The sequence below is a fragment of the Entelurus aequoreus genome, linkage group LG15 (genome assembly GCF_033978785.1).
Source record: "Entelurus aequoreus isolate RoL-2023_Sb linkage group LG15, RoL_Eaeq_v1.1, whole genome shotgun sequence".
Lineage (NCBI taxonomy): Eukaryota > Metazoa > Chordata > Actinopteri > Syngnathiformes > Syngnathidae > Entelurus > Entelurus aequoreus.
The window spans coordinates 9,299,530-9,327,505 of record NC_084745.1 but is presented as its reverse complement, the minus strand read 5'-3'; the positions used below and the strand labels follow the sequence as shown (position 1 = coordinate 9,327,505).

Below are 27,976 nucleotides of genomic sequence, written 5' to 3'. Positions count from 1 at the left end.
CTCCCATTTTCCATTTGTGTTGTATGAGGCAGCCTTCAAAGATTTCTTTATTAAATACAAATTATATATTTTTCTATTTATTTTAGTTCCTTTTTGCCAACTAGAATTTCTTATTAGAGGTTTACAAACTAATAATTTAGTAGTTCCATAATTAATTATTTGTTTCCATCTTTTCCCAATTACTCCAGTTAGTTGATAAAATGAAAAGCTTGAGCAAGCATCACCATACATAGCTCTAAATTCATCATACTTCATAATTTTACCATTCTCATTGATAATATCATTGACAAAAATGATTCCTCTTTCAAACACATTTTTCCAAAAGAAAGGCTTTCCATCTATTACAATATTAGAGTTAATCCATATTAACTGCTGCAAAATATTGTCTCTTTTTTCTGGCACATAAAATTGAAAACACCACTATGAGTGGATTGTTTCCTTTATGAACCCCGCCATGTTTCCCAGCAGACTCTCTGGGAGGGGATCACTTGTAAAAAAGGATACAATTTCTTTTGATACAGTACATGTTTTTTGTCCAACAGGACATTAGTGTACCACTCAATGTTTAAATACATCTTTGGAACAATTGATGCTTTTAAAGACAGACACATAGCTTCAAGGTTGAGAAGTTCCGGCCCCCATATTCATACTCTTTGTACAAAACCTTTCTTTTAATCTTTTCTGGTTTGCCGTTCCAGACAAAATCGAAGACCCTCCGCTCATAAATCTTAAAAAAGTTTTGTGATGGAGCTGGTAATGACAAAAACAAATAAATAAATTGAGCAATAATTAACGAGTTGGCAATAGACATTTTACCATACAAGGTTAGGGATTTCCCTTTCCATAATTGCATAATTTTGTCCAGCTTTCTTAGTCGATTATCATAATTTACTGAGCCTAGATCTTCCAGATTTTCTGGGACAACAACACCAAGTATGTTAACTGGTCCATCTGTCCACAAAACAGGCACTTTGCATTCCATTCGAAAGGACGTTCCCTTTAGATTTCCGATCCTTAACATTTTACATTTATCATAATTAAGCTTAAGGCCAGATTGCTGTGAAAATATGTCCAAAAGATTAAGAAGGTTCCGCAAACAATGAGGAAAAATCTTATCTTTGTGAATCAGCCTTTTCTGACATGAACTTCATCAAGAACAAACACAGAACACGCCTCACTGATGCACATCTGCAAGACTCACTCAGAGTTGCAGTGTCAAGTTACACACCAGAGTACAACACACTAGTTAGCAGCATGCAATGCCAGGCTTCCCACTAACTGACAAAGAAACAGATAACAGATTTGGTGTCCAGTTCAAAGTGTGACATGATTTAAAAATTTGAGAGTTTACTTTTGTATTTTACATGAGATATTATTTGTACAAACATGGTGCAAAGTAATTCATGATTTGTTAAAAAAAATGTTAGTGGCTAGCTAGTTAAAATGGGATATTGTGATTTCACAAGACTGTCTTAGAAGTGATCATTTGAAAATGTTCAATTTGAAAAATGTGCACTTAGAGAAAATATAAAAATAAAGTGTTGCATATTGATATTTATCTGTTTCTATATATATTTATTGTGAGAAATCATTAAGATGATCAGTGTTTCCACAAAGATAAATATCATTAATTATTAATAATAACAGAGTTAAAGGTAAATTGAGCAAATTGGCTACTTCTGGCAATTTATTTAAGTGTGTATCTAACTGGTAGCCCTTCGCAGTAATCAGTACCCAAGAAGTAGCCCTTGGTTTCAAAAAGGTTGGTGACCCCTGGTGTAGAGTGTGTACAGGAAAGGGCTCAACACACATCCTTGTGGGACCCCGGTGTTGATGGTAAGCACCAGGGATGTGGTTGAGCCCACCCTTACTGCTTGCAGTCGGTCGGTGAGGAAGTTGTGGGTGAGGTGGATCAGCTGAGGGGGGGATGTTGAGATGGTGTACTTTCCGGATCGGTAGATGCTTGTCTAGGGAGTTGAAGGCGGAGCTCAAGTCCAGAAAGAGGATCCTGGCGAAGTTGCCTGAGGAGTCCAGATGCTGGAGGAGGAGATGCAGCAGGCAGGCCACAGCAAATGAATGGATGAAGTGTTGGTACACAGAGACATGGTTCGCACACGGATGCATATTGGCTCGATCTAAAAGTTTGCAAATGAAAGTTCAACAGTACTTCGTGGAATATGAGTGACTTTATGCACATAATGTGTTTGAGTTTGAGTTTATTTCGAACATGCATGCATACAACATGATACATCACAATTTCCAGTTTCTCTTTTCAACATGTTCGAAAAGGAGTAGGAAGAAGCTTATTTAATCCTACCCCTTTTCTTTTACATAACAATTGCTAAAACTTTTGTTCACTTCCTGTTCTCAATTTATTCACAATATACTCCATAAATAATCACAATAAAAACATAAATAATACTCGGTGAAGTAAGTTACATTTCATATGATGAGATGAGTAAGATTATTTTGAAAATGAATGGATGGATGTATGAAATAAATTCAAAATGTTTATCACTTTAAGTTTGAAGAGCTTGATGTCACACAAGATATTTCAATATGTGTCAAATAAAAATGAGCTGTATAATATGAAATCAAATGGTTTATGTCCTTCGCTATGTGGTAGGCAGTAACTAGTTACAGTTACTAGTTACTTTATTTCAAAAGTAACTCAGTTACTTACACCAAAAAGTAATGCGTTACTGTGAAAAGTAACTATTTAGTTGCTTTTTTTCTTCTTCTTTTTTTTAAAAGCTCCCATTAATGCCCTTTTAGCCTTCATTTCAGTACTGTTATTGCACTGGAGAATAATACAATGTGTTGATCAACTTGACATGCATTTGCATCACTGAACTCTGCTAAGCAATGTGGTCTACATACAACACACAAAGACAAAGATATGTTTCAAAGGGCCAATTTGTTTCAGGCCAGAACAAATTGACAAAACTATTTTAAATAGCTGCGACATAACATACATAAGTAACAAACAGCATAATAACAACATAGCTGTAAACCTGGCTTCACCCAAGGAAGGCACACGTGACATACACAAAGCCTAACCAGGCAGATTTAAATTGTTGTTTTGGGCAGTAGACGGGATCTTTGATCCAAGACAACTTACATTTAACAAAAATGTTCTTTTTTTTGTGCTCGACAAAAAAAGAAGTGAGAATATCTCCATGTTAAGACACTCGAGTCGAGTGTCGAGAGCTGCGGCTCCGTTGTTAGTAAACACAGACACGCCCCCCGCCCCTCCCCACACCCAGACACACACAGAGCGCGCCTCCGGCTTGTGACACAAGAACATTCAGAAGGACGACACCGCAGCGCTCCAATAAAACACACTCAGATCTTCTGTTTCTAGCTGATACTACATACAAAATAACGTAAAATAACGCAGTAACGCATCATGTAGTAACGGTAACTGAGTTACTGAATATAAAAAATAACGCGTTAGATTACTAGTTACCGCCGAAACTAACGGCGTTACAGTAACGCGTTACTTCCAACACTGGTGGTAGGTTACTGCGGACGTTATCTCCTTCTGTTGTTGACAAATCTTTTCATATGGTGTTGATCTGGAAATGTTTGCTTCGGCATTTTGTGGGTATGGCACCGAACGGAGATGTTGACATGCAGAGTTTCAAGCACTCTTCATTCTCTAGCCGGTGACTTTTCAAATGATGCTACAAATTAGCAGTAGGTGCTACGTTTTGTAGCAACGCTTTTGCTGTACACTTGTTCGACATCTTCCCGCTTGAAGCCAAACCACCGCCGTGCTGTTTTTCTTAGGAATTAATTCTTCCTTCATTTGTTACCAGATTCGCACCTTCTTCCTCTCGTATTACCACTCGCACCACTCCGCTAGCATCACAGCTAATGTTACCCATGCTGCTACCTCTCTGCTCCGCGAGGGCGTATGACGTTGTAGGTGACGTATGTAAGAAGGTGCGCTTGTTTTAAGTCTCTGTGAGAAGGAGAGACAAGAAAGAGTGAGTAACGCCTGCAGAGTAATGCCCGCAGCTAAAAGCATCTGCGTGAGAACGTATACTCGAATATCACAATATAGTCATTTTCTATATCGCACAGAGACAAACCCGCGATATATCTACATATCGCCTAGCCCTATGTCGTAGTGTGGATGAAAAGGTGGGATCAGCAGAGGTCCGCCTGTCCGTTGTTGCCACCAGCAAGACATCTTCCATTCTCACTCATTTGACTCTCACCACCATCTAATAATCACAAAGAAGAGCAGCTCTGTGACAAATTCTTGTTGTTTTGCTCTGGCTCCATCTAGTGCAGTGGTCCCCAACCTTTTTGTAGCTGCGGACCGGTCAACGCTTGAAAATTTGTCCCACGGACCGGAGGGGTGGGGGGCGAAATTTAAAAAAAAAAAAAAAAAAAGATTTCTTTTTTTTTTTTCATAAAGAAATACAATCATGTGTGCTTACGGGCTGTATCCCTGCAGACTGTATTGATCTACATTGATATATAATGTATCAAATGTGTTTTTCTATGTTGATTTAATAAAAAAAAAAAATAAAAAATTATTTTTTATTTTTTTCTGGTATTAATCGGTCCGCGGCCCGGTACCAATCAGCCCGGTGGTTGGGGACCACTGATCTAGTGGACATGTGTGTTACTGCAGTTTAATGACCTTGCACTGAGTTCAACTCTATCCCCTCCTCAGGGTTACTCCTGGGCCTATTGGATTCACTTCCTGACAGCAAAACAAACAGAGTGAGACATTTTGAAACACGCACCCACACATCTCCTTGTCTGTTGTCTCTACCTTTACACTTCTGGTAAGCAAACATAGCCACCAGACCCAGAAGCAGCAAGACCACGACCAGGAGTCCCCAGTGTGACCGGCTTTGACTCACTGAATGCGACAAACAAACAGGACACACATGACTATGATATGTTTCCTAGGTGTGAAGCAGCTGACATGTAAGTGCCACATAAGGTCAGAAGATTCCTGCCAGCATGACGAGCATTGCCAGCACCCTGACCACAATATGCACAACACCTGAACAGCCTGCAACACAATTAGCAGGTTAGTCATTAGTCTATTGAGCTAACTGACCAATAGATGGTTGTTGTTATTAACTGTAATAACTAAAGATAGGTACGTGGATTTGGTATTGTGTATAAAAGTCAGATGGGAACAGAAGATGCCATCGTCAGCCACTAGGGAGCATCTGTGGACTGCTATGATATCCTATGATGATATTAGCATTTATCTTCCAGTATGACCTTACCGCCCGCCATCCTCAAGAAGAAGGCGATCACGTGTGTTTCCGTGGCGTTGTCCACTTGGCACGTGTACCTTCCCTCATGGTTGCTGGACAGACTGTGCAGACTGAGGCTGCCTGAAGTGGACACGTCCTTCACCTGCTCTTTCCACTCCTCACTGATGTTCTTAGCACCGTTACTCATCTTGAGGATGGTACGATTGTTGAACATCCAGACGACGCTCCTTTCACCAGTCAAGAAGGAACAGTTGATGACGGTCTCTGATCCAGAAACGCTGACAGTCGCTGAAATGGAACCAAAGAAGGTAAACAGACCTTGCAAATACTTCTTGCTGCTACCTGTGTACATACACTATCTCCCATAAGTGAGTACACCCCTCATCATATATAGTATTTCTTAATAAAGATTAAAGATAAGTCTGTCTTGTCTTACAGTCAAGCACGATGGTGGTAGCAGCGTGCATGAGTCCTGTCGATACTGCGCTTCTTCTTGAGTTTTGTGAGACATAATCGCATGCAGCATATCATGCATTGTCATGTTACACTCGGTTCCTAAATCTCAGCCTTAATCTGTCAGTAGCCACAAACTTGGCGACAGACTTATTGTTCTGTTTTTTTTAGTCTTTAGGCAAGATAATTGTGTCTTCTTTCACGGTCTGAGGCTGCACAGGAGAGCTGCGGTTCATTGAGGGGAGATATGAATCGTAATTGTATAATTAGGGATAGGTACCCTCCACTATCGACCGATATCCGTATTGGTTTGGGACACCCCTACATTGGAAAATAATATCATATCATCAATTTTTAATTGATGATAAATCTATTGTCAGTAAACCACATCTCCCAGTGTCTGCATCACTCGTGCAGCCCCAAGCCAAGACGTTACAACAAACAATGTTTTCTGGTGTCTGGTGTAACTCACGTCGTCACCTGAAAGTCCACTCACCTTCTACATGGAGCTTGATGAATGACTCAGTTTTTGCACTGATGGTTTCTACGTGGCACATGTACCTTCCCTCATCAGCTACAACCACATTCTTCAACAAGAGAGAAGAATTCCCATCTTTAATGTGCTCCTCGAACAGTGAAGTCCTGTTCTTAAACTGTTTGTCCTGGAGTTCCAGCTGGTCCTCACTGTAGTAGTATGAATGGACATTAATGTCCTCCTTCAACTTCTTCTGCCAGTCTATGACCACATTTTGTCCAACAGTAAAGTTTGCCGGTAAAAGGCAGCTCTCATTGAGACGACACCAAACATCTTTGTCACCTAGAAAAACACCACAAGCAATAAGAGATCTTCTTTAGTGGTGGGAAATAAGTGTTCCTTCCCCTGTTGATTTTGTAAGTTTTACCTTAACAGTCCAGAATTATATTTTTTTTATAACTGACATGATATTAAAAATATCACAACATCACAGAAAGGAGCTTCATATGAAATTTTACCAAAAACAGATTCCTAGTCTCTTCCTGCTTCTTCACTGATAAAAATATAAACACAAAGTCACCTGTGTAAGCAGAAGTAGTCTGTTTGAATCCTGGCTGGACTGGTGTCAGAAATATGTAAATATAGGTTTTAAATATTTATTATTTTGTGCTAAGAAAATAGATTAGTAAGCTATTTTTTTTCTCAAGAATTCATTTTTGTGCAACATTTTTTATTTGGCTTTTGAAATGCAATAGAAAAACCAGCCAAGTCACAAGTATTTTACTCACAATCAACGTTAATGGTTAATGTTTCCACTCGCTGTAGAACAGGCATCATTAATGTGATATGAGAAATCTCTCAGCTATTTCTTGTCATGATCCTTGGTCATGTCTTTGTGTTTTCTGTTAGTTTTGGACTCCTTGAGTTCCTGTTTGTGCACCTCCTGAGTTTGTTTTGGTTGTCATGGTTGCTCATTATGTTCACCTGTCTCTGATTAGTGTTCGGCCGCTCACCTGCTACCCGAGTACTAATCAGAGGCATTATTTAAGCCTGCCTTTGCCGGTCAGTCAGCCTGGCGTCATTATTTGCTACAAGCACCTGTTACGTGAGTTTTGCCTTGTCTCTAGTTGTTTGCTTCATGCCCTGCTACGTAAGTCTTGTTTGTTCATGCTACAGTTTGTACGTTTTTCTCATCCATAGTTTATGCTAAGTGTGTAGCGGTTGATTTAAGGACATAATTCACCACACCTGTTACTTGACTTTGTCATCATCATTCACTGTACTGTTCGATTGTGCACATGACAATGTTGTTCTTGTTTAGCATTCATATATGCAGTTAAGAGCGAGTAATTCAGCGCGGCCCCTTTAAGTGGTCGTCAGGAGATTCTCACAAAGGTGGGGGTTTGTTGTTCCCGCCATTTTTGAGTGTGTGTGACGTAAGCGTTCATTCTTGCTGGTTCTGGATGAATGAACGACGCACATGTTTTTGTGTGTCAACGATACTTCAAGTTGTCTTGCTTTCACGCTACAAGCACAAGTGTTAGTTTAGCTTCGAGTGCGATCAGGCACGTTGTTCCGTCGGCTCGCTTTCTGTTTTGTACTCCTTTGATGTCGTGAGGAATGAATCATTTACCTGCACGCCTTGTACGAAGTAGTCCGTCTGCATTCCTGGGAGAACAACCCGCAGTAAGCCGCGAAAGCCCCGACGTGACATTTCTTTATGAATAACCCTGTACTAAGTTTAGTGTATAAAGTCGGCTGGCTTTTTTATTGGCTTTTGAAACATGTATTTTGTGTGTTCAAACATCCCTGCTGTGTAAATTGAAACAAGGAAGTACATTTATAAAGAAAGATGCGTTGTACGTGACAAACATGTCAACATATTTAAAACATGTGCAGTTTTACGCTATATTGAAACTTTTGACTCGTTCAAAGTGTTCTTATCCTACTCACACGTTTGCGGCGCCAAGTCTATTCGGCTATTCATTCATTCATTTTCTGCTGCTACACCATCAGAGACAAAACATGTATTGGAACCGAGGTCAAGGGCGTCCATACCTTTGCTGATGGGAACCCACAAAAAAATCCAGAGCGCCAAACGAGCCGCACTAATCCTCATTTTCAGTCATTTAAAAAAAAAAAATAGCACGCTGAGCTAACCGACGTGGTTAGCCAAAGCTCTTCCTGAAAGAGTGAAACAACTATGTTGAGACATGCTAGGCCACGCCTGAAACAGGGGTGTGACTCATACAAGGCAACTTTGAATTATCCCAGCCCAAAATTAGCCTCGGAGATTAATAAAGTATTTCTGATTCTGATTCATTCTGCACAGATGATCTTTTACAGCATTTTTTATTACCAATAGGGCAGGGGTCAGCAACCCGCGGCTCCGGAGCCGCATGCGGCTCTTTGATCACTCTGATGCGGCTCAGCTGCATACTTGCTGACCCTCCCGAATTTTCCGGGAGACTTCCGAATTTCAGTGCCTCTCCCGAAAATCTCCCGGGGCAAACATTCTCCGATTTTCACCCGGATAACAATATTGAGGGCGTGCCGTGATGGCAGTGCTTTTAGCGTCCTTTACAACCTGTCGTCGCGTCCGCTTTTTCACTACACGATCTGCGTGCCGGCCCAGTCACATGTTGTATGTAGCCTCTGCCCTTTACACGTAAATGACTGCAAGGCATACTTGGTCAACAGTCATACAGTTCACACTGAGGGTGGCCGTATAAATCAGCTTTAACACTGTTACTAATATGCGCCACACTGTGAACCCACACCAAACAAGAATGACAAACACATGTCGGGAGAACATCCGCATCGTAACACAACATAAACACAACAGAACAAATACCCAGAATCCCATGCATCCCTAACTCTTCCGGGCTACATTATACACCCCCGCTACCCCGCCCACCTCAACCAACGCACGGAGGGGGGGATTGATGTGTGGGAGGGCGGGGTTTGGTGGTAGCGGGGGTGTATAATGTAGCCCGGAAGAGTTAGGGATGCATGGGATTCTGGGTATTTGTTCTGTTGTGTTTATGTTGTGTTACGGTGCGGATGTTCTCCCGAAATGTGTTTGTCATTGTTGTTTGGTGTGGGTTCACAGTGTGGCGCGTATTTGTAACAGTGTCAAAGTTGTTTTATACGGCCACCCTCAGTGTGACCTGTATGGCTGTTGACCAAGTATGCCTTGCAGTGTGACTGCAGAAGCCTCATACAACATGGAACTGGCCTGGCACGCTGTTAGTTCAGGTTGTAGAGGGCGCTAAAGGCAGTGCCATCACGGCACGCCCTTATTATTGTTGGTTGGGTGAAAATCAGCAGACATTCGATAGGATAGTTGCCCTGAATTTCGGGAGTCTACCGGAAAAATCGGGAAGGTTGGCAAGTATGACGCTGTCAAGCGCCATTCATATAAAACTTGCGGGCCGCACTAACATAAAATTTTCATATTAAGGTGCGGGCCGCAAAATAACGTCTTGCGGGCCGCGTGTCTGGTTTATACATGGCACAAAGCAAAAAAAACCTTTTGTATGCAGTGTTATTTCATTTTAAATTTCAAGAGTTTTGTGGCTCACATTGTTTTCTTGAATTTGTGAAACGGGTCAAAATGGTTCTTTGAGTGGTAAAGGTTGCCGACCCCTGCAATAGGGCATGGGGTGAGAAGAAAAGCTTTGTTCTGCAGCAAACAGTCTTCCACAAAGCTTTGGGCTTTACCCAAATGGGAACAAATACAGCATAAAAAAAACTATGTAAACATGAATAATAGGTTTCAGGCTCTACAAAAATCTACATTTTAATGAAGGTTCGTACATTTCGAACACAATATAAAGTGCTATACAGTACTGTTCTTTAAAGGTGCCATATGTAGTAATGTGGCCTGAAATGGTACTGCAATCACGGTCAAAATTCTGTAGTCCCCTCCCACTCTCCATGACTGAGGTTTGCCAGATACGCAGATGAATCCAAATCCTACTCCAAGGAACTTCAAATGGCAATCGAGTCCTACGATGTAGGTTTCTCTCTTTATGCTTCTTGCAAGATGGTTTACTAAATAACTATGCCACATTTTACTAATGTCGATTAGCTAAATGTATTTGTAAAGTCCCGCAGCAATATTTTAATCGGGAGTCGGGACAGATTGTTGGCTTTACCCTGCTAAAATGTCTAGTTTGACTGCACGGACCACCATCGAAACAATTATATATGATAATATATAATACATGGCATAGGCCTACTTTGACGGCAAGCCAAGGCCAACAGTAAAATTACCGCCACATTTTGTTCAGCATAACTCTATGTTGCATCCAACCTGACGCACTGAATTCTCTTCCATGTACGCACATCACCATCTTTTAGTGCAGAGTGCGATTCTATGAGCCAACCCATGTTGCGCGAAAACTATGTTACGCATAGATCATATAGCCTACTACCATGTCAATACACAAAGTAGAAAATCATTGCATGTAATGCTTTATATTGTGCCGAGCTAATACCACCCCATATGTGCCTGATGCACATACAGTACCAGAAACCGCAATTAGTCGTGCTAATGTTGGAACCCATTTCCTCAGGGTATCGGCATATTGGGAAGGAAATAGGTATTGACACTACTCATATTCACAGAGGTCTTATTTGTCAAAAATATATTTTTCCCTGTCAGTTGGATGACACATCGACATACAGGCTAACGGGCATATATTTCCCCCGTTAGTCTACATGTCGATGTAGGCTTAACAGAAGTGTAGATAGAACATGTCGAAACAGGAAGTAAGCAGATATGAACTAGTAAATTAATCATCAATTTTCTACTACTTGTCCTTAATAATGTTGACAAAATAATAGAATGATAAATGAAACAATATGTTACTGCATACGTCAGCAGACTAATTAGGAGCGTTTGTTTGTTTACTTACTACTAAAAGACAAGTTGTCTAGTATGTTCACTATTTTATTTAAGGACTTAACTGCAATAAGAAACACATGTTTAATGTACTCTAAAAAAATAAAGCCAATAATGACATTTTTTTTGTGGTCCCCTTTATTTAGAAAAGTACCGAAATAATTTTAGTACCAGTAGCCGTACCAAAATATTGGTATCGTTACAACACTATAGCCTATATAAAGTTAAACAAACGGAAAAAAAGGGAATATTACAAACAGAGGTTATATGATGTGATATATGATAGCAAAAACTTATGTAATGTTTTGAATGAAATCATGGGTAGAAAGAACAATGTCTGTACACCTTTTGTGGAATCAAATGGGTTGAGACTCACTAAGCCATGTGACATTGCAAATCATTTTAATAACTATTATGTTGACAAGGTATCTCAATTAAGGCATGGTATGCATATATCCAATAACAACAAATCAGCTGACCTCATTAGGAATATTATAATGGATAATAAGGGGTGTGAATACAATATTCATCAGGTTGAAGTCAGTGAGGTTGAGAAGTTACTACATTCTCTTCTGGACAACAAGGTAGCTGGTATAGACAACCTGGATAGTAAGTTATTGAGAATGACTGCTGGTATCATATCAGTGCCTGTTTGTCATATTTTTAATAGATGTTTACAAGTGGGCCTGTGTCCAAAGATATGGAAGGTGGCAAAGGTTACTCCTCTACATAAGGATACCAAATTGGCTTTCAATGAGGGCAATTCTAGACCAATAAGCATCCTACCTGGTTTATGTAAAATACTGGAGAAATGTGTGTATGCACAAATTCAAGCTTACTTTCAATCAAATGGGCTAGCAACTGATTCTCAACATGCATATAGAACGGGCCACACTACGTCCACTGCTCTTATACAAATGACCGACGATTGGCTTAATGCTATAGATAATTCTATGTTGGTTGGCACTGTGCTGTTAGATTTTAGTGCTGCATTTGACGTGATTGACCACTCTGTTTTAATTGAGAAACTTAAATGTTATGGTTTTAATACTTCGGCTTTAATGTGGATACAGAGTTATTTGTCCTCAAGATCACAACAGGTGTATCTTAATGGCAGCTTGTCTAATAGCAGACGTTTAGATTGTGGTGTTCCACAGGGAAGTTGCCTGGGAACTTTTACTTTTTTCTATATTCACCAATGATTTACCTTGGGCTACCGGGCGTGCCAAATTGGTTCTTTATGCTGATGATGCAACCTTATATCATGCTGCACCATCATGCAGTGTACTTAATGTAGCATTGAGTGAGGAACTAAAAGCTGTGCATGACTGGACAGTATGTAACAGACTTGTCCGTAACATCTCAAAAACAAAAAGTATTATATTGGGGACTAGGCAAGGGTTATCTTGTGACCCAAAGTTGGATCTGAGGCTAGGTATTTCAACAGTTCAACAGGTCAGAAGTGCCAAGCTCCTTGGAGTGATGCTGGACTGCACTCTATCCTGGTCAAATCATGTCAGTGATATTTACAAAGATGGGAAGAGCTGTTGGTATTTCCAGGAATTGTGCTGCTTTTGTTGATCGACCTCTTCTTTGTAAGATTGTGAAGAGTTTAGTCTTGTGTCATCTGGACTATTGTTCCACAGTCTGGGCGTCTGCTGCAAGTGGTGAGATCAGTAAGCTCCAGATTGTCCAGAATAGGGCAGCAAGGCTGGTTCTGTGTTGATTACTAAGAATCAATGTTAACCAAATGCATGATTCTCTTTCCTGTCTTAACAGTGCAGAACAGGTTGTCAGCTAATACTCTAATATTGTTCAAATCAGTAACTGGTATTACAACTCCTGCTTTTCTCATGGCCCAAATAGTTTACAGTATAGCACTATACATAATCATAATACCAGGGCGTCTAGTGAGGGGCATTTTGTACTCCCTCGTCCCAGGAAGAATGCTTTGCGTAAATATTTTATTCATAGATCTGCATCTCTCTGGAATAACCTGCCTCGAATTCTCACCGGCATTGAAAGTAAACAGGTTTTTAAAAGGAAAGTAATATTTTATCTGAGTCTGTAAATTAGTTTGCTTGTTGATGATTGTTGTTTGGTTTTGTATTGTGTAGTTATATCTATATGGTAATTATTATTCTGTGACTGTAAATTGTTTGCTTGTTTGCTTATTGATGCTTTTATTTGTTTCTGTATTGTGTAGTTATAATTATATGCTTTTACTTGTAATTGTATTGAGTTTGTGGACCCCAGGAAGACTAGTGGTTTGTTGTGGCAACTAGCTAATGGGGATCCTTAATAAAAATCAAAAATCAAACCAATAGCTGGCTTAATTAACAGACACATGCAAATCTTGGTTTAACTAAAAAAAATGCCTGAGACACCTGGCGGAATAAACGGAAATTACACAATCTTCCTGTTGAATGATGCACTGTTTGAAACCTAAAGCCTTCTTATTAGCCTTACAGTTTGACTAATAATGTGCAGTTAAACACATACAGTACATCACCAGTGTTGGGTTAGTTACTGAAAACCAGTAACTAGTTACAGTTACTAGTTACTTTATTTCAAAAGTAACTCAGTTACTTACACCAAAAAGTAATGCGTTACTGTGAAAAGTAACTATTTAGTTACTTCTTCTTTTTTTAATTTTTATTTAAGGCTCCCATTATGCCCTTTTAGCCTTCATTCCAGTACTGTTATTGCACTGGAGAATAATACAATCTGTAGATCATCTTGACATGCATTTGCATCACTGAACTCTGCTAAGCAATGTGGTCTACATACAACACACCAAGACAAAGATGTTTCAAAGGGCCAATTTATTTTGGGCCAGAACAAATTGACAACACTATTTTAAATAGCTGCAACATAACATATATAAGTAACAAACCGCATAATAACAACATGTCACAACATAGCTGTAAACCTGGCTTCACCCAAGGAAGGCACACATGACATGATTATATGTCATGTCACTATATAAAGCACACATACTTTTTTCTCTCAAGGAATTGTGAAATAAAATCATGTCTTCATGAGATCAACACTACTGAAGCCCAGAGCACTCTACGCATTACCCCAGTTTTAGTTTAGAGAAAAGGAAAGATTGACCTGGCCCACTAGGATCCCTCTTTATGTTTGTGAACTTTATAGTTTATACATTTAGAATGATGTGATAATCAAACACTCTAGAAGTCTACAATGAAAGAGTATTATAGAGAATTGACAGAGTGTGTGTACCTTCAGTGATGAATGATGAGCAGAGGCAGAGTTTTGAGTGTTTTCTTTAGCTTGCTTTCCATGTTTATGTACTCACTGTCCACTGTGTCCAGCTGCCTGAAAGCGGGTGACTCCACTGTAGAAATAGCCTGCATGTCTTCTAGCACATACGCTGCTCTATCAATGTTGTCCTGGCTAGCAGTCCCTCTGTTAAAATCCAGCCGCTGTGTGTCTCTCATTACTAGCTTCGTCGAAGCATGTTGCTTTTGTAGGTGTTTCAGCAGATTTGAATTGCTGTTTTGGGCAGTAGATAGGATCTTTGATCCAAGACACAACTTACATTTAACTAAAATGTTCTTTTCTTTGTGCGCGACAAAAGAAAAGTAGTGAGATTATCTCCATGTTAAGAAACTCTGCTTCGGCTCAGCCATGTCTTGTTAGTAAACACAGACACGCCCCCCCGCCCCACACACATACACACCCACACAGAGCGCGCGGCGCGCCTCTTCCTTGTGACACAGGAACATTCAGAAGGACGACACCGCAGCAATAAAACACACTCAGATCTTCTCATTTTCTAGCCGATACTATATAAAAAATAACGTAAAATAACGCAGTAAAGCATCATGTAGTAACTGTAACTGAGTTACTGTATATAAAAAGTAACGCGTTAGACTACTAGTTACCGCCGAAAATAACGGCGTTACTTTGTAACGCGTTAGTCCCAACACTGTACATCACTATCAGCAAATGAACATAATACTAGTTAAAAACATTTATACAAAGCAAAGTGAAAAACCCGAGTCCTTGTGAATTCCAGATGTACGCCTCTTCTCCCACCACTCGGCTTTGGCGGAGCTCTTTGGACACGCCCTGAAACGCGACTTGATATTGACGGAAGCAGATTTTTACATATATCCATATTTAAGTGTTACTTCTTTATTTTCATAGTCATATTACAAAACAGCTAGTGTTCTTCCAATTGTGCTCTTTTGGTCTGCAAGTACTGTGTGTCGGCCTTGAAATTTTGGTATGCAGGGAGTAGCCATAACTCAGGGAGTAGCCATAACAACGAGGGTGGGAGCGAGGGACAGATGGAAGTAGACAGCACTTTCGTGGGTTTGGGGGGAGATCGATCTTAGCTGCGCTAATGAACGCTTCTGTACTGGATTGGTCTCACGTTTGTTTCCAAAGCTTTAAAAATAAATCACAAAATACCCATTCTGTCTTTTGGTCAAATTGAAGTCAGCTTATGTGTCATAAAAAGAACTTGGGAGCAGCCAGCACAACTTAAATTCCCTGGGAGGAAAATCTGCTGGGACGCAACAATTGACAGGTAGGCAAATCTCGAATGCGCATATGGCCCCGTGCCCACGAAGGCAGTCGAGTTCACACTCCTTTCGATACACGGCAACACAGGAAAGTTATTTTTTGTAAACGGGCGTTTATTGACGACTCCTTCTTGCTGTGCACACCATCCACGCCGTGAGAACTTACAAAATACAGTACATCAGACTTCGATTTGGCATCAGTAAACACTCTGAAAGAAATTTAATTCCAAAAAATACAATACCTCGTTGGCTGCTTGTAACGAAAAGAGGTTCTAACAAAGACTTGCTTGAAGTTTTGCACAAATCAGTGAATAAACTCAAATTCTTACTAGCAGCAGAAGATAACGTGATCATGCCCCCGCCCTTATTGCAAGTTCTTCCTTGTTTACAGTCCGTGGGGGTGCAACATCACAACACCAGTTATGTTTTACAACACAATGAACACAATACATATACATTCTCCTTAGGAGATTTTACAATCACACATTTTGTAATAATATTTTAACTGCATCATGATAGGCTCCAGCGACCCCAAAAAGGGTCAATCGGTAGAAAATGGATGGATGGATGAACTTATTTATTATTAGTAATTATTTATGACATATTTAAAGTATGCAAACTCTCTCAGCAAGAGCTACAGAATGGATGAAGTGTTGGTACACACAGACATGATTCGCACATGGAGGCATATTGGCGCGATCTAAAAGTTTGCAAATGAAGGTTCAACAGTACTTCATGTGGAATATGTGTGACTTAATGTACAGAATGTGTGGATTAAAAGGTGGGATCAGCAGAGGTCCGCCTGTTAGTTGGTGACGCCAACAAGACATCTTCCATCCTCACTCCGTCTAAAAATCACAAAGAGAGCAGCTCTGTGACAAATTGTTGGTTTACTCCGACTCCATCTAGTGGAAATGTGTGTTACTGCAGTTTGATGACCTTTGACTGAGGTCAACTCTATCACCTCCTCAGGGTTACTCTTGGGACTCTTGGATACACTTCCTGACAGCAAAACAAACACAGTGACACATTTTGAAACACGCACCCGCAAATCTCCTTGTCTGTTGTCTCTACCTTTACACTTCCGGTAAGCAAACATAGCCACCAGACCCACAACCAGAACCAGCAACACCACGGCCAAGATCCATCGGTATGACCTATCCGACCTGCTTTCACTCACTGCATGCGACAAACAAACAGGACACACATGACTATGATATGTTTCCTATGTTTGAAGCAGCTGACATGTAAGTGCCACATAAGGTCAGAAGATTCCTGCCAGCATGACGAGCATTGCCAGCACCCTGACCACAATATGCACAACACCTGAACAGCCTGCAACACAGTTAGCAGGTTAGTCATTAGTCTATTGAGCTAACTGACAATAGATGGTTGTTGTTATTAACTTTAATAACTAAAGATAGGTACGTGGATTTAGTATTGTGTATAAAAGTCAGATGGCATCATCAGAAGATGCCATCGTCAGCAACTAGGGAACATCTGTGGACTGCTATGATATCCTATGATGATATTAGCATTTATCTTCCAGTATGACCTTACCGCCCGCCATCCTCAAGAAGAAGTTGATCACGCGTGTTTCCGTGGCGTTGTCCACTTGGCACGTGTACCTTCCCTCATGGTCGCTGGACAGACTGTGCAGACTGAGGCTGCCTGAAGTGGACACGTCCTTCACCTGCTCTTTCCACTCCTCACTGATGTCCTTAGCACCGTTGCTCATCTTCACGATGGCACGATTGTTGAACATCCAGACGACGCTCCTTTCACCAGTCAAGAAGGGACAGTTGATGACGGTCTCTGATCCAGAAAAGCTGACAGACGCTGAAATGGAACCAAAGAAGGTAAACAGACCTTGCAAATACTTCTTGCTGCTACCTGTGTACATACACTATCTCCCATAAGTGAGTACACCTCATCTTATATGGTATTTCTTCTCAAGAGACAATAATATACAAATGGACATACCTTTAGAGTAGTCAGTGTACAGCTTGTGTACCATTGTGTAAATATCTGGCAATACTAATAAGTAGCAAGATAAGTCTGTCTTGCCTTACAGTCAAGCACGATGGTGGTAGCAGCGTGCATGAGTGCTGCCGATGCTGCGCTTCTTCTTGAGTTTTGTGAGACATAATCGCATGCAGCATTACATCCGTCAAGTATCTGCATGTCAAACACTTGATTCCTAAATCTCGGCCTTAGATTGTCAGTAGCCACAAACTTACTTATTATTCTGTTTTTTGGAGTCTTTAGACAAGATAATTGTGTCTTGCTTCACGGTCTGAGGCTGCACAGGAGAGCTGCGGTTTATTGAGGGGAGATATGAATCCCAACATGTATCGTAATTAGGGATGAGTACGGTTCACTATCGACCGATATCAGTATTGGATTGGGACACCCCTACATTGGAAGACAAAGTGTGTTGACTTGTTTTTAATTGATGATAAATCTATTGTCAGTAAACCACATCTCCCAGTGTCTGCATCACTCGTGCAGCCCCAAGCCAAGACGTTACAACCTCCATGTTTGAGTGTAGATAAGATCTTACCACTCACTTGTGTTACCGGCCTTTTACACAATAATGGCTGTGTTGATTATTATCTCTACAGTACTGCTATACAAGCCGTACACTGACTACTCTAAATTATGCCCATTTTTATGGTATTTTTTTTAACGAGATGTCATGAAATGCTTGCTGAGAAGTAAGGTCTGTCTTTTTGTGAGCTACTGTCTCCAGTTCTTACATCCGTTCTTCCAGGTGAGCCTCCTGCTGCTGTGGCTTCTAACGTGGCAGATGTAGTCCACCTGAGAAGTGTTGTCCCCCGCCACGACCAGCCAGCCGCTGATGCTGTAAAGTGTCTCCCCTGTGCCGTTGTCGACTTTCGTGGCGTTCTGGAGGGCGTGAGGAAGCAAAGGCTCGGTGGACCAGGTGAGTTGAGGCTTGGGGTAGATTCCGCTTGAGCTGCACGTCAGATTGTTGCCATCTTGCTGGATGTTGATTGTGGTGACCGCAGCTGGAAGACAAACAATGTTTTCTGGTGTCTGGTGTAACTCACGTCGTCACCTGAAAGTCCACTCACCTTCTACATGGAGCTTGATGAATGACTCAGTTTTTCCACTGATGGTTCCTACGTAGCACATGTACCTTCCCTCATCAGCTGCAATTACTTTCTTCAACAAGAGAGAAGAATTCCCATCTTTAATGTGCTCCTTGAACAGTGAAGTCCTGTTCTTAAACTGTTTGTCCTGGAGTTTCAGCTGGTCCACACTGTAGTAGTATGAATGGGCATAAATGTCCTCCTTCAACTTCTTCTGCCAGTGTATGACCACATCTTGTCCAACAGTAAAGTTTGCCTGTAAAAGGCAGCTCTCATTGAGACGACACCAAACATCTTTGTCACCTGGAAAAACACCACAAGCAATAAGATATCTACTTTAGTGGTGGGAAATAAGTGTTCCTTCCCCTGTTGATTTTGTAAGTTTTACCTTAACAGTCCAGAAAGTTTATGGTAGGTTTAATGTAACTGAGTGACACACTATAAAAATGTCACATCAATGTAGCCCCTGTTGTCACTGACTGTTATTGAAAACTTAAACAAGCTCATATAACAAAATGCTGAAAAAAGGCTTTGGTCAGGCTTATTGCAAAAATAAATACCAATCAAGTAGACTGCCAAAGAAAAATAAGAGCACAGACCCAAAACTGATGTGAAACGACACAAAAGGCGAACCCTGTCGTGTGGAGCGTGACCAAAAAAAGATGTCAGTAGCAACACTTAAAAAAAGAAGGTGAGAAACACTATAGCATTCAACAAATAACTCCTAGCAAAGTACAAATGTGGCCAACAAGAGTCTCCAATAAAGTTAAAAGTCTTGTCAAATGTACATTTAGAACAGGAGTGTCCAAACTTTTTGACCTTGGAACCACATAAGGCTAAAAAATTTGGTCGGGGGCCAAAAGTGGATTGCATGTTAGATCATCATCATTCATCATTTCCTTTTATTCCGTTTCATGAAAATGCATATATACAAGCCACGTACAGTTCACACTTTCATTTTTTTTGTTTCTTATACATTTCCATGTACAGAAAGGAGCAGATGGAAGAATAATATTATTATATTTATCTGCCCCCTTTTTTAACACCAATTATTTTAGATGACCTTATCACTGTTTCCTCCACCAACACCCGAACTCCAACATACTTTTTAATTTTCATTTAACCATTTTCACAATGACACGTCCAATCCAAACCAAAAATCAACTTGATATAATGCCAGTTGTCTCTTTTTGTAACTTTTTAAATTCAAAAATATTCTTGCAACCTTTGAAGTCTTTCTTTAGAGAATTCCATGCTTTCACACCAGCAACAGACAAGCACATTTGTTTCAAATTTGTTTGTGCTCTTGGATGTTTAAAGTCATACGGCCTTCTGTGATTCTCATCTTCAGACGTGAACACGAATAACATTTGTAAGTCCTTCAGAAGAACTTTATTTGTAGCTTTGAACATCACTAATAGAGTATGCAATTCTACAATGTCTTTTAGTTGTAATAATCCTGACTTAATGATACATATATATACACACACATACAGTATAGCCTATACATACATACATATATATATATATGTAGATTAGATTTATATCCATAATTTATCAATATAATATTATATAAATATATAATGTTATATAGGCAGCACGGTGGGGCAGTGGTTAGTGCTCATGCCTTGCAGTGAGCAGGTCCTGGGTTTGAGTCCCAGGCTCGGGGTCTTTCTGTGGGTAGTTTGCATGTTCTCCCCATGACCGCGTGGGTTCCATCCAGGTACTCCGGCGTCCTCCCACCTCCAAAGACATGCACTTGGGGACAGGTGGAGTGGCAACGCTAAATTGGTCCTAGTGTGTGGTTGTTGTCTGTGTGTTGTAGGTTTATATATGTATGTGCATATCTTATATTATGTTAATATATTCATTTATTATATTGATATGTATATATTAACACCAACATATGTAAAGGCTATATTAGTGTGTGTGTAAATATTGTTACCTTACATGCAGTCGGCTTTTCGCCCCTGGCAAAAAGTGTTCAGCCCAAGTCAAATAGTTTGGACACTCCTGATTTTGAGTCTTCAATTAAACAAAGATGCATATTTTTTAAATGCACGCATGCATGGGGGAGAACATGCCAACTCCACACAGACATGTCCAAACGCAGACTGGAACCCAGGTCTCCACCATCTCCTGACTGGAGGTGGGAATCTTTGGGCCCCTCACGGCTCACTTACGATTACGGTTCAGGAGCTACGATTCCATTAAAAATCGATTATTGATGCAGCTTTAATATAATTATACAGTATATTTTAATGCAGTTTCACATTTCTTTTGGTTTCACTAAATAAGCGTTTTATCAGTTGCAACTTTAAAAAACTGTGCATTTGTTATAAGAAACCGTTTAATTAATTTATTAATTTAATGGAAATGTGTGCAAAACTGGAACATAAGTGCACTATAATAAAGAAGCAAGTCAAATCTCTTGGTGATGTAGCTCGTGGGGGTCTGAGGCTTGCAACCTGTGATCCACCTTAAACAAACTCCCGCAAAGGTTTTCTGTGGCAGAACAACGAGCTTTAATATCCGAGACTGACCTTAGATCTGTGGCAAAACTACGTCATACTGCAATAACTGTAGTCCAAAGATCCTTGACAGGGTTATTCAGAAAGAATGAACAGATTTAAATTTACAATATTTTATTAAGGAAAAAAAAGCTATAAAAAATCCAACCGAGTCACAAGTATTCTACTCACAATCAACTTTTATTTTAAGTGTTTGTTTCCACGAGCTGTACAAAAGGCTGCTAATGAGTAATCCTGTACAGCTGAGACTAAAGTCCGCTGGATTTGTTTTATTGGCTCGCAAGACATTTATAGCTAATCTGAGATAGGCTCCAGCACCCCCCGTGACCTCAAAAGGGACAAGCGGTAGAAAATGGATAGATGGATGGCTTATATTTGATGTATTTTTGAGTGTTAATAAACAAAAATCAGTGCAGCATAAAGTGAAACAAGGAAATACATTTAGAAAGAAAGAAATGTGACCTGACAGGTTAAATGTGACAAACATGGTGTGTCATCATGATATTTACAATCTGTTTAATTTTAGGCTATTTTGCAAATTTTGACTTGTTCAAAGCGTTCTTAGCCTCCTCACACTTCTGCTGCTCTGACACAACAAAGTCTATTCAACCTTTCATTCAATCCTTTTCTGCTGCTACACCATTAGAGACAAAACATGTATTTGATGTTGTTGGAGCCAAAGTAGGAGGTCATCCTTACCTCTGCTGACGACAGGCCACAGAAAAGTCACAAGCGCCAAACAAGCCACAGTAATCCTCATTTTCACTTATTCAAAACATTGAGCAGGCTAAGCTAACCAACCTGGTCGGCCTGCCTGCCAGTCAGTTCTCTCTGAAGGAGTGAAACATTTATGATAGGTGTTTGTGTCACACCCCAAACAGGTGCTGTCAGACCTCTACACAAGGTAACTTTGGCCAATGCCAGCCCACATACCTCACATTCTTTCCTTCATTCTATTGCACAGATGATCCTTTGCAACAATTATTATTTATTAAATACGACACTTTGGAGGGCAGCACAGTGGCACAGGGGTTAGTGCGTGTGCCTCACAATACGAAGGTCCTGGGTTTGATCCTGGGCTCAGGATTTTTCTGTGTTGAGTTTGCATGTTCTCCCCGTGACTGCGTGGGTTCCCTCCGGGGACTCCGGCTTCCTCCCACCTCCAAAGACATGCACCTGGGGATAGGTTGATTGGCAACACCGAATTGGTCCTAGTGTGTGGTTGTTGTCTGTCTATCTGTGTTGGCCCTGCGATGAGGTGGCGACTTGTCCAGGGTGCACCCCGCCTTCAGCTCGAATGCAGCTGAGATATAGGCTCCAGCACCCCCCGCGACCCCGAAAGTCACAAGTGGTAGAAAATTAATGGCACTTTGGTGAATATTTGACAACGTTGTTTTCTTCTTGTGAGAAGAGAAGCTTCATTCTTCAGCAAGCAGAACACATCCAGCATCACTGATGTCTCTTGTAGTTGTCAGATGTTGCTTTGTTTCTTGCATTGAACAAAGACAACACAGCACCAAGTCAAATTCCTTGTGTGTTAAACATACTTGGCCAATAAAACTGATTCTGATGAGTGACTTCATGTACAGAATGTGTGGATGAAAAGGTGGGATCAGCAGAGGTCCGCCTGTCCGTTGTTGCCACCACCAAGACATCTTCCATTCTCACTCATTTGACTCTCACCACCATCTAAAAATCACAATGAAGAGCAGCTCTGTGACAAATTCTTGTTAGTTTGCTCTGGCTTCATCTAGTGGAAATGTGTGTTACTGCAGTTTGATGACCTTGGACGAGTTCAACTCTGTCACCTTGTCAGGGTTACTCCTGGGCCTCTTGGATACACTTCCTGACAGCAAAACAAACACTGTGAGACATTTTGAAGCACGCACCCGCAAATCTCCTTGTCTGTTGTCTCTACTTTTATACTTCCTGTAAGCAAACCCAGCCACCAGACCCACAACCAGAACCAGCAAGACCACGGTCAGGATCCACCAGTATAACGACCTATCCGTGCTTCGACTCACTGCATGCGACAAACAAACAGGACACACATGACTATGATATGTTTCCTAGGTGTGAAGCAGCTGACATGTAAGTGCCACATAAGGTCAGAAGATTCCTGCCAGCATGACGAGCATTGCCAGCACCCTGACCACAATATGCACAACACCTGAACAGCCTGCAACACAATTAGCAGGTTAGTCATTAGTCTATTGAGCTAACTGACCAATAGATGGTTGTTGTTATTAACTGTAATAACTAAAGATAGGTACGTGGATTTAGTATTGTGTATAAAAGTCAGATGGCATCATCAGAAGATGCCATCGTCAGCAACTAGGGAGCATCTGTGGACTGCTATGATATCCTATGATGGTATTAGCATTTATCTTCCAGCATGACCTTACTGCCCGCCATTCTCAAGAAGAAGTTGATCACGCGTGTTTCCGTGGCGTTGTCCACTTGGCACGTGTACCTTCCCTCATGGTTGCTGGACAGACTGTGCAGACTGAGGCTGCCTGAAGTGGACACGTCCTTCACCTGCTCTTTCCACTCCTCACTGATGTCCTTAGCGCCGTTGCTCATTTTGAGGATGATATGATTGTTGAACATCCAGACGACGCTCCTTTCACCAGTCAAGAAGGGACAGTTGATGACGGTCTCTGATCCAGAAAAGCTGACAGTCGCTGAAATGGAACCAAAGAAGGTAAACAGACCTTGCAAATACTTCTTGCTGCTACCTGTGTACATACACTATCTCCCATAAGTGAGTACACCTCATCTTATATGGTATTTCTTCTCAAGAGACAATAATATACAAATGGGCATACCTTAGAGCAGGGGTCACCAACCTTTTTGAAAGCAAGAGCTACTTCTTGGGTACTGATTGATGCGAAGGGCTACCAGTTTGATACACACTTAAATAAATTGCCAGAAATAGCCAATTTGCTCAATTTACCTTTAACTCTATGTTATTATTAATAATGAATGATATTTACACTTAATTGAACGGTTTAAAAGAGGAGAAAACACGAAAAAAATGACAATTCAATTTTGAAACATAGTTTATCTTCAATTTCGACTCTTTAAAATTCAAAATTCAACCGAAAAAAAAAGAAGAGAAAAACTAGCTAATTTGAATCTTTTTGAGAAAAAATGTTTTTAAAAATGTATGGAACATCATTAGTAATTTTTCCTGATTAAGATTAATTTTAGAATTTTGATGACATATTTTAAATAGGTTAAAATCCAATTTACACTTTGTTAGAATATATAACAAATTGGACCAAGCTATATTTCTAACAAAGACAAATCATTATTTCTTCTAGATTTTCCAGAACAAAATTTTTTTAAGAAATTCAAAAGACTTTGAAATAAGATTTAAATTTGATTCTACAGATTTTCTAGATTTGCCAGAATAATTTTTTTGGAATTTTAATCATAATAAGTTTGAAGAAATATTTCACAAATATTCTTTGTCGAAAAAAACAGAAGCTAAAATGAAGAATTAAATTAAAATGTATTTATTATTCTTTACAATAAAAAAAAATACATGTACTTGAACATTGATTTAAATTGTCAGGAAAGAAGAGGAAGGAATTTAAAAGGTAAAAAGGTATATGTGTTTAAAAATCCTAAAATCATTTTTAAGGTTGTATTTTTTCTATAAAATTGTCTTTCTGAAAGTTATAAGAAGCAAAGTAAAAAAATGTATGAATTTATTTAAACAAGTGAAGACCAAGTCTTTAAAATATTTTCTTGGATTTTCAAATTCTATTTGAGTTTTGTCTCTCTTAGAATTAAAAATGTCGGGCAAAGCGAGACCAGCTTGCTAGTAAATAATTAAAATTTAAAAAATAGAGACAGCTCACTGGTAAGTGCTGCTATTTGAGCTATTTTTAGAACAGGCCAGTGGGCTACTCATCTGGTCCTTACGGGCTACCTGGTGCCCGCGGGCACCGCGTTGGTGACCCCTGCCTTAGAGTAGTCATTGTACAGCTTGTGTACCAATGTGTAAATATCTGGCAACATTACTAAGTAGCAAGATAAGTCTGTCTTGCCTTACAGTCAAGCACGATGGTGGTAGCAGCGTGCATGAGTGCTGCCGATGCTGCGCTTCTTGAGTTTTGTGAGACATAATCGCATGCAGCATTACATCCGTCAAGTATCTGCATGTCAAACACTTGATTCCTAAATCTCGGTCTTAGATTGTCAGTAGCCACAAACTTACTTATTATTCTGTTTTTTGGAGTCTTTAGACAAGATAATTGTGTCTTGCTTCACGGTCTGAGGCTGCACAGGAGAGCTGCGGTTCATTGAGGGGAGATATGAATCCCAACATGTATCGTAATTAGGGATGAGTACGGTTCACTATCGACCGATATCAGTATTGGATTGGGACACCCCTACATTGGAAGACAAAGTGTGTTGACTTGTTTTTAATTGATGATAAATCTATTGTCAGTAAACCACATCTCCCAGTGTCTGCATCACTCGTGCAGCCCCAAGCCAAGACGTTACAACCTCCATGTTTGAGTGTAGATAAGATCTTACCACTCACTTGTGTTACCGGCCTTTTACACAATAATGGCTGTGTTGATTATTATCTCTACAGTACTGCTATACAAGCCGGACACTGACTACTCTAAATTATGCCCATTTTTATGGTATTTTTTTTAACGAGATGTCATGAAATGCTTGCTGAGAAGTAAGGTCTGTCTTTTTGTGAGCTACTGTCTCCAGTTCTTACATCCGTTCTTCCAGGTGAGCCTCCTGCTGCTGTGGCTTCTAACGTGGCAGATGTAGTCCACCTGAGAAGTGTTGTCCCCCGCCACGACCAGCCAGCCGCTGATGCTGTAAAGTGTCTCCCCTGTGCCGTTGTCGACTTTCGTGGCGTTCTGGAGGGCGTGAGGAAGCAAAGGCTCGGTGGACCAGGTGAGTTGAGGCTTGGGGTAGATTCCGCTTGAGCTGCACGTCAGATTGTTGCCATCTTGCTGGATGTTGATTGTGGTGACCGCAGCTGGAAGACAAACAATGTTTTCTGGTGTCTGGTGTAACTCACGTCGTCACCTGAAAGTCCACTCACCTTCTACATGGAGCTTGATGAATGACTCAGTTTTTCCACTGATGGTTCCTACGTAGCACATGTACCTTCCCTCATCAGCTGCAACCACTTTCTTCAACAAGAGAGAAGAATTCCCATCTTTAATGTGCTCCTTGAACAGTGAAGTCCTGTTCTTAAACTGTTTGTCCTGGAGTTTCAGCTGGTCCACACTGTAGTAGTATGAATGGGCATAAATGTCCTCCTTCAACTTCTTCTGCCAGTGTATGACCACATCTTGTCCAACAGTAAAGTTTGCCTGTAAAAGGCAGCTCTCATTGAGACGACACCAAACATCTTTGTCACCTGGAAAAACACCACAAGCAATAAGAGATCTACTTTAGTGGTGGGAAATAAGTGTTCCTTCCCCTGTTGATTTTGTAAGTTTTACCTTAACAGTCCAGAAAGTTTATGGTAGGTTTAATGTAACTGAGTGACACACTATAAAAATGTCACATCAATGTAGCCCCTGTTGTCACTGACTGTTATTGAAAACTTAAACAAGCTCATATAACAAAATGCTGAAAAAAGGCTTTGGTCAGGCTTATTGCAAAAATAAATACCAATCAAGTAGACTGCCAAAGAAAAATAAGAGCACAGACCCAAAACTGATGTCAAACGACACAAAAGGCGAACCCTGTCGTGTGGAGCGTGACCGAAAAAAGATGTCAGTAGCAACACTTAAAAAAAGAAGGTGAGAAACACTATAGCATTCAACAAATAACTCCTAGCAAAGTACAAATGTGGCCAACAAGAGTCTCCAATAAAGTTAAAAGTCTTGTCAAATGTACATTTAGAACAGGAGTGTCCAAACTTTTTGACCTTGGAACCACATAAGGCTAAAAAATTTGGTCGGGGGCCAAAAGTGGATTGCATGTTAGATCATCATCATTCATCATTTCCTTTTATTCCGTTTCATGAAAATGCATATATACAAGCCACGTACAGTTCACACTTTCATTTTTTTTGTTTCTTATACATTTCCATGTACAGAAAGGAGCAGATGGAAGAATAATTATTATATTTATCTGCCCCCTTTTTTAACACCAATTATTTTAGATGACCTTATCACTGTTTCCTCCACCAACACCCGAACTCCAACATACTTTTTAATTTTCATTTAAGCATTTTCACAATGACACGTCCAATCAAAATCAAAAATCAGCTTGATATAATGCCAGTTGTCTCTTTTTGTAACTTTTTAAATTCAAAAATATTCTTGCAACTTTGAAGTCTTTCTTTAGAGAATTACATGCTTTCACACCAGCAACAGACAAGCACATTTGTTTCAAATTTGTTTGTGCTCTTGGATGTTTAAAGTCATACGGCCTTCTGTGATTCTCATCTTCAGACGTGAACACGAATAACATTTGTAAGTCCTTCAGAAGAACTTTATTTGTAGCTTTGAACATCACTAATAGAGTATGCAATTCTACAATGTCTTTTAGTTGTAATAATCCTGACTTAATGATACATATATATACACACATACAGTATAGCCTATACATACATACATATATATATATATGTAGATTAGATTTATATCCATAATTTATCAATATAATATTATATAAATATATAATGTTATA

At 40.1% G+C, this 27,976-nt stretch overlaps 1 protein-coding gene and 1 long non-coding RNA gene across 4 annotated transcripts in view; one reads left to right on the top strand and one right to left on the bottom strand.

The window, feature by feature from the left end:
• Positions 1-27,976, bottom strand: part of LOC133629758 (uncharacterized) — a 55,371-nt gene that overhangs the window by 15,729 nt on the left and 11,666 nt on the right. The window contains exons 2-3 of one of the 3 annotated variants that reach the window (XM_062020731.1): positions 22,837-22,978; positions 21,989-22,712 (exon numbers count right to left, since the gene is read on the bottom strand). In XM_062020731.1, the coding sequence (XP_061876715.1) occupies positions 21,989-22,049 (61 nt within the window). In that variant the 5' untranslated portion in view covers positions 22,050-22,712; positions 22,837-22,978. Of the gene's footprint in view, positions 1-21,988; positions 22,979-27,976 lie in introns of all 3 variants that reach the window. The other 2 variants (XM_062020732.1, XM_062020730.1) reach the window with 2 other exon arrangements.
• LOC133629762 (uncharacterized) lies at positions 4,688-26,705 on the top strand. Its single transcript, XR_009821116.1, has 11 exons — positions 4,688-4,740; positions 4,933-5,056; positions 5,251-5,560; positions 16,618-16,795; positions 16,886-16,998; positions 17,195-17,504; positions 18,419-18,589; positions 23,065-23,269; positions 23,363-23,486; positions 23,684-23,993; positions 26,051-26,705. It is a non-coding gene; the product is annotated as an uncharacterized LOC133629762 (long non-coding RNA).